At 42.9% G+C, this 8,465-nt stretch overlaps 1 protein-coding gene across 9 annotated transcripts in view; it reads left to right on the top strand.

Moving 5' to 3' along the window:
* Nucleotides 1-8,261, top strand: part of LOC121912727 (POU domain, class 2, transcription factor 2) — an 80,851-nt gene extending 72,590 nt beyond the window's left edge. For 6 of the 9 annotated variants that reach the window (XM_042435083.1, XM_042435089.1, XM_042435085.1 and 3 more), the window contains 8 exons: nt 391-651; nt 740-881; nt 1,326-1,474; nt 1,823-2,020; nt 2,157-2,205; nt 2,869-3,016; nt 4,032-4,105; nt 6,254-8,261. In XM_042435083.1, the coding sequence (XP_042291017.1) occupies nt 391-651; nt 740-881; nt 1,326-1,474; nt 1,823-2,020; nt 2,157-2,205; nt 2,869-3,016; nt 4,032-4,105; nt 6,254-6,630 (1,398 nt within the window). In that variant the 3' untranslated portion in view covers nt 6,631-8,261. The remainder of the gene's footprint in view (nt 1-390; nt 652-739; nt 882-1,325; nt 1,475-1,822; nt 2,021-2,156; nt 2,206-2,868; nt 3,017-4,031; nt 4,106-6,253) is intronic. The other 3 variants (XM_042435088.1, XM_042435090.1, XM_042435091.1) reach the window with 3 other exon arrangements.
* Nucleotides 8,262-8,465: the final 204 nt, after the last annotated feature.

Below are 8,465 nucleotides of genomic sequence, written 5' to 3' on the forward strand. Positions count from 1 at the left end.
CATTTGACCCAGTGGGAGGCCTAGGTTCAACACTGTTTCCAATTATTACATTCATAGCATTTTTTCTCCTGTTTAGAATAAAAGATGGACACGTTTTTTGTGCCTGTCAAATCTATATAATTCTTCAAGGCACGCAAGGTCAAATTGTGTTTTTTTTTATACATTTCCTAGTTGATTACCTGATATGTATTCATGATTCTCTCAGAGATTTTTTTCAGTGTATAATTCACCAGTAGACTATAGTAACACCTCCAGGGTTGGGGATTCATTTAATTTTCTTTGGCCTCACATGCTCAACCTCTACACATAAAATATTGTGTAAGGCCATTTCAATAAAGTGTGTATGTTTGGTTTATTTACTTCTTCGTCTTTCTCTTCCTGACGTTGCAGAGGGAGAAGAGCAGTGATGTTGTTGGTGGAAGCAGCAGCGGTAGCGGCTCCATAGTTACCACCGGTGGCAGCGGTGTCGGCGTCGTGACGTCTGTAGGAGCTACCTCAGCGTCCAGCAGCGCCATGGCTTCCTCCTTGACCTCCGGATTGACTCCTGGAGGTCACGGGGGTCACATGGGGGAAGAGCCCAGCGACCTGGAAGAGCTGGAACAGTTTGCCCGCACCTTCAAACAACGACGCATCAAGCTGGGATTCACCCAGGTAAAAGACGGAGAAAATAGGAAAAGGGACGCAAAGTCTGTGTGTTTTCTAAATCGTGTTTCTGACATTGATTGTGCGTGTCTGTCAGGGAGACGTCGGTGTGGCTATGGGCAAACTGTACGGCAATGACTTCAGCCAGACCACCATCTCCCGCTTTGAAGCCCTCAACCTGAGCTTTAAAAACATGTGCAAGCTGAAACCGCTGCTGGAGAAGTGGCTGAGTGATGCAGGTGAGGACCCAAAACTAGTCGGATTACCTGGATGACACGGGACACTCATCTGTGCTTGATGGAACACCTGAAATGATTTATTCGACAATGATTTATTTTGCATGGCTTCAAGTTTTAGAAATGAGTCTGAAAACATAACCATGTTTTGAAAAAATAAAGTGCATAAATTACAATTATTTTTTATGGAAATATGGTGTACTACAGTATAAGCATTTTTAACAATTTATCTATTTAAATGACACATTGCAATATGTCAACAACAGTGCTATAAATATTTTGTTTATATGAGCTCAATGCAGTGATCATTTTCTTTAATATTCCAAACAAATCGTAGCTTCACAGCTTTCTTTCTTTGTTCTTCTATGTCTGTTGGCCTGTTTGTCCTCATGTCCTCTCTCTCTCTTTTGTTCTTTCTCCCTCCTCTTTCTATCTTTCTCCCTGCAGAAACCATGGCAGTAGACAACATGCTGCCCAGCCCCTCCTCTCTCTCCTCCCCCTTGTTGGGTATTGAGGGTCTACCCGGCCGACGCAGGAAGAAACGCACCAGCATCGAGACCAACGTCCGTGTGGCTCTAGAGCGCAACTTCTGCACGGTATGAGATCTAGTTAACTAGCTAACTAGCTAACAGCTCTCTGTCAGGGAACCTCCCTTTGTATTAGTCTAATATCAGTCCTGATGAGCACAAACAACAACTTTGGTAACTGATAGGTACATAATGTATGTATTTAGAACTCAATTATGATAATTACTTTATTGTGTATCACTTTTCAAGCAAGAAGCAATAAGTTTTTCTAGAGTAAGTCTATCATATCATTATGATAATCAAGTTTGATCCACAGACTTTCATACAGGCCATCATATCAACATTTATTTTAAGCATTTATCTCTATTTCTGTAGATTTCTGTCTATTTACTTATCATTCCTGCGTTTCCTCCTCAGAACCAGAAGCCTACCTCGGAGGAGATCCTGCTGATGGCGGAGCAGCTCAACATGGAGAAGGAGGTGATTCGTGTTTGGTTCTGCAACCGACGGCAGAAAGAGAAACGCATCAACCCCTCCAGCAGCACCACCCCTCCCCTGCCCAGCCAGACCTCGCCTGTTGTGACGCACAAAGCCCCTTGCTACAGCCCGCACATGGTACGGTACACCATGAATCCACTGAGCCTTTACCACTCAGACTGTACTGTACCACTTGTCTTGATATTTGTCTCACAGGTGGATGGAAGTATTTCCTGATTTCTCTTTCCCTGTCTCTCTCTCTCTCCCTCTCCAGATATCGAGTCAGGGTCTGTCCCAGGTCACAACCAGCCTCAGCACAACAGGTGAGCTATAATTGCTGTTTGCGCCTGTGCAGAATCTCGTCAATAAATTATTAAAGGTTTGAGCAGGGCTTCTCAATAGTGCTCTGGAATCCAAAGGTCGGTCACAGGAAGATTAAACTGGCCCTGACATTATTTGGAAGAAGTTGATATTTCTGTTCTTTCGGAGCTGTTCGCTGGTTTGATGAAACACTGAACAATCATCACTTTTAAAAAAAATGATATCTGTGAGAGGAAAAACTGAAATAGAAAATAGAAAACAATGATGTTTTGTTGACAACAACATAGAAGCACTGGTCCCATCTTGAGTTGTTTACCTCCATGAGTCATGACTCGTCCTCATGATTTATAGACCTTGGCAACAGTGGGAGCTATCCCGGGCTTCACAGATATGACAGATGACCTGACAGGTAACAAACACAGCTGGAAATTTATTGGCCCGTTGAGCCGAGGCTAATACTTTCCAGTCGCAAACTTCTCTCTCCAGGCTGAAGTATGGGGTTAAAGAAGACCCTCAAAAAGCTCAGAGTCCTGACTGGTAATGAAGAACTGTGTCAGCAAAGTATTTATTTATCGGGAACGCTGTTACTCATCTGTACAGTGACAACAGAGTCTCACACAACCCGCTACATGGCATCCTAATCGCTCCTTTTCTCTTCCCCTCAGCCGCCAGTTTGTCACCTTCAGCATCCTGCCCCATGACTCCTGTCAGCTCGGCCGCTGTAGGCTCCGCCTCTTCTTCTGTGACCCCGCCCCCTCATAGCACAGCCAGCCCCGCCCCTCCCAGCCTCGGGGCCCATGGGCTCAACACTGGGTGAGTGTTCATCTCTGGTAGTTTTCATCCAAGAGAGTTGAAATATATTTGTTGTATTTTTGTCTTAAAAAAGATACAACTAGAGACTCGAAATTTGAACTACAGTGTATATATATCACTATAACCATCTTTAAAATGTTAACAAGTGCTCAGTTGCTTTGGGCAAGATAGATGAAAGTAGCACTCAAACAATTTTGAGAATCCATGAATCATTTAAGTCATTTATGAAGCAAAAATACCAAACACTGGTTCCATCTTTTCAAATGTGATGATTTGCTGCTTTTCTTAGTTTTTTTTGTCATTGTCAATTAAATATCTTTGGGGTTTTAGACTGTCGGTTGAAGAAAACAAGCAGTTTGAAGATGTGTCCTTGGGCTCTGGGAACTTTCACATTTTCACAATGAGAATAACCATTAGTTGCAGCCTTTAGATGAAAGAGAAATGTATGTTTTGTTCAAAAAACGAGAGACCAATTCTGACTGAAAGTCTTATTTACTCCTGAGTAATGAATGTAAAATATGAAACAAGCTTTTACAGGTTTGTTATTTAATACAATTACATTCATAGATCCTCTATATTCAAGAGTTTTTAGAGGTTTTGGAGTGTTTGTGTTGTTTTGTGACCTTCTGAACTCTACAACCTTTAACTTTGTACGTATGTATCTGCACTTTTGCAGAGGGATATTCGGTAGGTAGGTATCTCAGACTTCTGTCACACCGGTTTGACAGCAAATCTGCATGTTCACACTCATCGAGACAAAAGAGTGTACATGTTGTACAAGTCATGACATGGCAATGACAGGTGCTGCACGAAAAGACGAGAAACCGCTGTCGCCTAAATTACACCATCAAAACATAAGACAATAGACCGAAGCCTCCAGGTTTGCATCGCTGATAAGTATTTCAGGTTTACATCACTTAACCTGTCAACTGTTTCTCTACATGAATGAATGTGTGTGTGTGTGTGTGTGTGTGTGTGCGTGTGTGTGTGATTTTGCGGTCCATCCACATTTTAGGAACACAATGATGGGAGTAAGCACAGGGATGAACCAGGCCCTCATTGGCAGCAATCCCCTGGCTACCATGCAAGGTGTGTGTGTGTGCATGAGTGCATGTGTGTGTTGGTGCATGCAGACTGTCCCCTCTGGCCCAGTGAGTCTTCACGAGTCTTCATTTCTAAAGACCCCCTTCCCATTTCACTCTTCATCCATTCTGTCCAAAAATGAATTTCCTTGCAAAGCCTCAGTCGACAGTAGCCAACAGCGAGCCTGGTGCACACTCCTCCTCCTCAGCACAAACTTTTTCAATCGCTCAGTATGGTGAAAGATTCAATTTGATTCCCATACAATAGCCTGCTTTATCACAAAGTAACAAGAGCCCCTTATGGCAAAGCTTAGGAGGCCAAGTCAGCTTACAGTAAATAGTTGAACAGGCACAATCCGCCTCTTCTCCTAATATCAAGGCCTGTTGGCTAAATAACTAGTTTCCACTCAAAATTCCCCTTTTTGAAAGAGACGATCTGCTGCCAAATCAATTAAGCATCACAAATATGGTTCGTCGAGCTCAGCTTTGAATCCGTCATGTGATCCATCTCCCTATACCGCCAATTCAGACCTTCCCCCTTTTCTCCCGCTCTTCTCAGCATCATTCAGAGGCGGCCTCCTCCAGGCCATGTGTTGATGAGAAGGATACAGTCTGTTATGGAAACTGCATCTCTGACACTGCCGGCTCTGATAGAGTTATAGGCTGAGGAGAGAAGAAAGAGTTGCCTCAGTGAAAGAAGGGGGGGCGGGGGTGGGGGGGGTTGAAATGAAGTGGATTTCAGGTTTGATTCCCCTCGGGGCCACACACACACACTATGAATGTTTACACTCTTGGTGCTGTAATGGATAAAAGTGTTTACAATTACAGCGAAATTCAAAAGTCGGCAGGTGTCACTTTCTGTTAAAGGGGAGTTATAGTGTTGAGGTGTTATCTGTCATTGGAATATAATGTAATAATGAATCCTTCAGCCTTAAAACTCATTAAATATTTAATCTTTAAGTCACTAATTGTTTTATGAACAGTGAGCCGCCAACTGTTTGTTTATTTAGGTGATTTTCTTTGCAGTTTTGTGTGCACAAGTTTCCACAAGCATCCAACTCAATCCATCGCATCGACATGTAGAAGAGTGTGTCGTCTGCGTGTGTGTGCGCACGTGTGTGTGTACGCAGGTTTGTGTGCATGTACAAGTGCATGCGTAGTAAAAAAAATCCATCTTCATGTTTTGTCGACTCTCATTTATCTCCTCGCATCACAGGGTTGAGGTTAAATACTTTTCATCACCTTGAAATGTGAGATTTTAAAGAGAGAAAGGTTTAGTTCACCCAAATTACAAAAACAACTTATTTTCTTGCTTACTTCTAAGTGGTATCTATCCACACAGCTAGTTTTGGTTTTTATCTGTAGGTTCTGAGATTATTGTTTGTGGCGCTCACAGTATTTCAAAATTAAACAATGTGTCTTTCCAGGATCTGTGTCCCTTTTTTACTCGGGATTATCAACAGAAGCCACGGTTAAGAGTTTTCATAGAAACGACTTTGTGCTGCAGATTTGTTTGAAAATTGTTTCATTGTGAGTTGGGTGAGCCAACCCTGAAACCATTTCCACTTGAACTGTTCAAAGCATTAAAAAGTGTTAAAAAAAAAAAAAAAAAAAAAGTGTTTTCCTGCTAAATGTTTATAGTTGTCAAGTACTGAAAAAGTCTCATCATCATCATCATCTCCTCCATCCAGGTTTTAAATGTTTTCTGTGTTACCGACGTGTCTGATGTGTTCACTGACTTCTCTTGACTTTCTTTTTTTGTCTCCTTTATGTCGTTCTTCGCTTCATCCATCCTTTCTCTATTTTTCACTGTCTAATCTTTGCCCTCTACGTTTTCGACTGTAACCGCAAACCCTTCCATCATTTATTTTCTTCATTCATCCATCTACATTTGTCCTGTTCTTCCTTTCACTCTTTTCTCCCATCCTCCTTTCCTGTCTTTATCTCTTCATCACATTATCTTTTTGTCTTGATCACTTTTTCTGTCTATTTTTATCCCTCTGTCTTTTGCTCTTTTTCCCTTGTCAATTTTTCACATCATCTCTTTGTCATTCATCCTCTCCTCCTCCCTTCTCATCTCTTTCCCTCTTCTCCTTGTTTTCCTGTCCTTCCTCCATCCCTGTCTTGCCTTCATCTTCCTCTCTTCTATCCCTAGCAGCCCTGGCAGCCAGCAGCAGTCAGCTGTCCATCTCCAGCCTCGAGGGGGGAGCGGGTCACATACTTCTGGGCGGACCTGGGGGTCCCGCGGTCCCTCCTTCCCTCCGCCCTTCCCTCTTCCTCAACCGTCCCACCCTCCTCCCCATGGTTACAGGCTCCATGGCAACAGCCTCCACGCCTGCAATGGGACTGGTCAGCAGCAGCGGGTGCGGCCCGAGACCATCCTTCTCCCAATCTCCGCCCCCCGGCGCCAGCGACCTCATGAGCCCAACTTCGTGCCCCGAGGAGTCCGCATCTCCTTGTTCAAGTCCCGCCTCTTTCTGTTCCTTCAGCGAAGCCTCGCCACCACCCCTGGGAGGGGCCATGGCCGAGTGATCCCGGACTGACAGCCAAAGTATCCTATCAGAGGAGGACGAGGAGGAGAAAAAGGAGGAAGCTTTAAAAATTTAAATTTACAACCTCGCCTTTCAACCAAAGCCATCTCTCTGTCTGATCCATCTCCGATTTCGTCTCTCTCTCTTTCTCTGTCTCCCCGCTGAAGTCTCCTGAAGCCAAAAATATACACAGATGGATGAGGGGAGGAAGCAAAGAGAGAGAAAGGATGGAGAGGATAGAGAGAACTGCAGAACGGAGGGGGGAAATTTGAAACCAAATAATGCTACAGCTGGAGAGGTGGCACTGAAGAGTGAAACGAACACCATGCTTTTTATCAGCTGGAGAAAAAAAAGAAAAAAAACTTGACGAGGGCAGGGATGAGAAGTGAAAACTGTGTGTGAAAGATGGGAGGCAAAAAGAAAAGACTTGTTTAACAAGCTGGGAAGGTCATGTGGTCGCAACCAAAATTTTAAAAGAAGACGCTAGAAGAGAAACACACACTTAACAAAGATGAAAACCAAAATCTCCAAATACCAAAAACTGAAAACCAAAAAGACAAAAAAACAACAAACGGAGAGAAAAGCTTTAGTTCAAAAAGACTTTTGCATCCTGATCTGGCCAGGATCAGTTCAGAACTCCATCCTACTTCATGCCAAACATTTTTCCATTTCACTCAGGATTTCTGTTATCCTCATTTTCAGTTGAAGATTTACAAAAACATCTATTTTTCTATTATTTTATATACATCGTTCTCTATGTCACTTCTTGCCAAATACACACAGTTTGATGTTAATGTTTTACAGCTGATCCCACATGCAGGATATCTACCTACCTCTCTATTTACAGCTTTAAAGTGATCAACCTACTCTACATTACAACAGTGTTTGTTTTAACCAGCCTGGAGTAGCAGATGGGTGGGGTTTACTACTATAATTACAACAACAACAACAGGTAAGATGCTAATTTATACATACTAGTAGTGTCAAAATAACTTTTAAAAGCTTTCCTGTGAAAGCCTGAGCTTTCATTAAATCTTTCTATGTGGCAAACCCCACCCGTCTGGCACTTAAATAGGATAAAACCAACCGTACATGTTGGGAAATCCCATTTTGCATGGGTCTGCTATGAGTTGAAGTCGCCATATTGGTCAAAATCTGTTATTTATTTACCTTTTTTATTATCTTTTCTCTGACAAAAAGAGCATTACTATCAGGATTTCCATCACCATTATCATCATCATCATCATTATCAGTATCCTTGTTGTTTTCTTTAATGTTTGTTCAAATCAAAGTACTCAACAGTGTTAATACTGCCTACAAAGAGGGTACAAACACACCACCGGCAGATGTGGACAAACAGTCTTAGGGTTGTTTCAGCACTATTTGCCTTCTTTTATTTATTATCGCCCCCATACGCACCCATATCATCATCATGTCATCTTCCAGACTGCTCATCTACCACCAGACAGTCACTCTTGGATACCAAAGCATCGCCTCTGGCAGCGTTGTCTCTGGATTCGCCCGGGAGACGAGTGTCCAGACAAAACCTCAGCCGTGTCAAAGGGAAACACACACACATACACACACATACACACACACACACACAGACTAGAAGCATAAGAAAGAGTCCAAACCAAAAAAAAAAAAAAAAAAAAAAAAAGAACAAAAGAAAGAGGTGAAGCACCGGCGTTCCCCTTACTGCCCCCAAACCCCTGCCCTCCATCCCTCCCTCCCCATCTGCCCCTCTCCTTTGTCTCCAAAGATCAGATCAAAGGGCCAAAAGAAAAGAAGGAGAAGAAGAAGGGAAGGAGAAGCGGTCAGGAACGGAGGAGCCAA

The sequence above is a fragment of the Thunnus maccoyii genome, chromosome 15 (genome assembly GCF_910596095.1).
Source record: "Thunnus maccoyii chromosome 15, fThuMac1.1, whole genome shotgun sequence".
NCBI lineage: Eukaryota > Metazoa > Chordata > Actinopteri > Scombriformes > Scombridae > Thunnus > Thunnus maccoyii.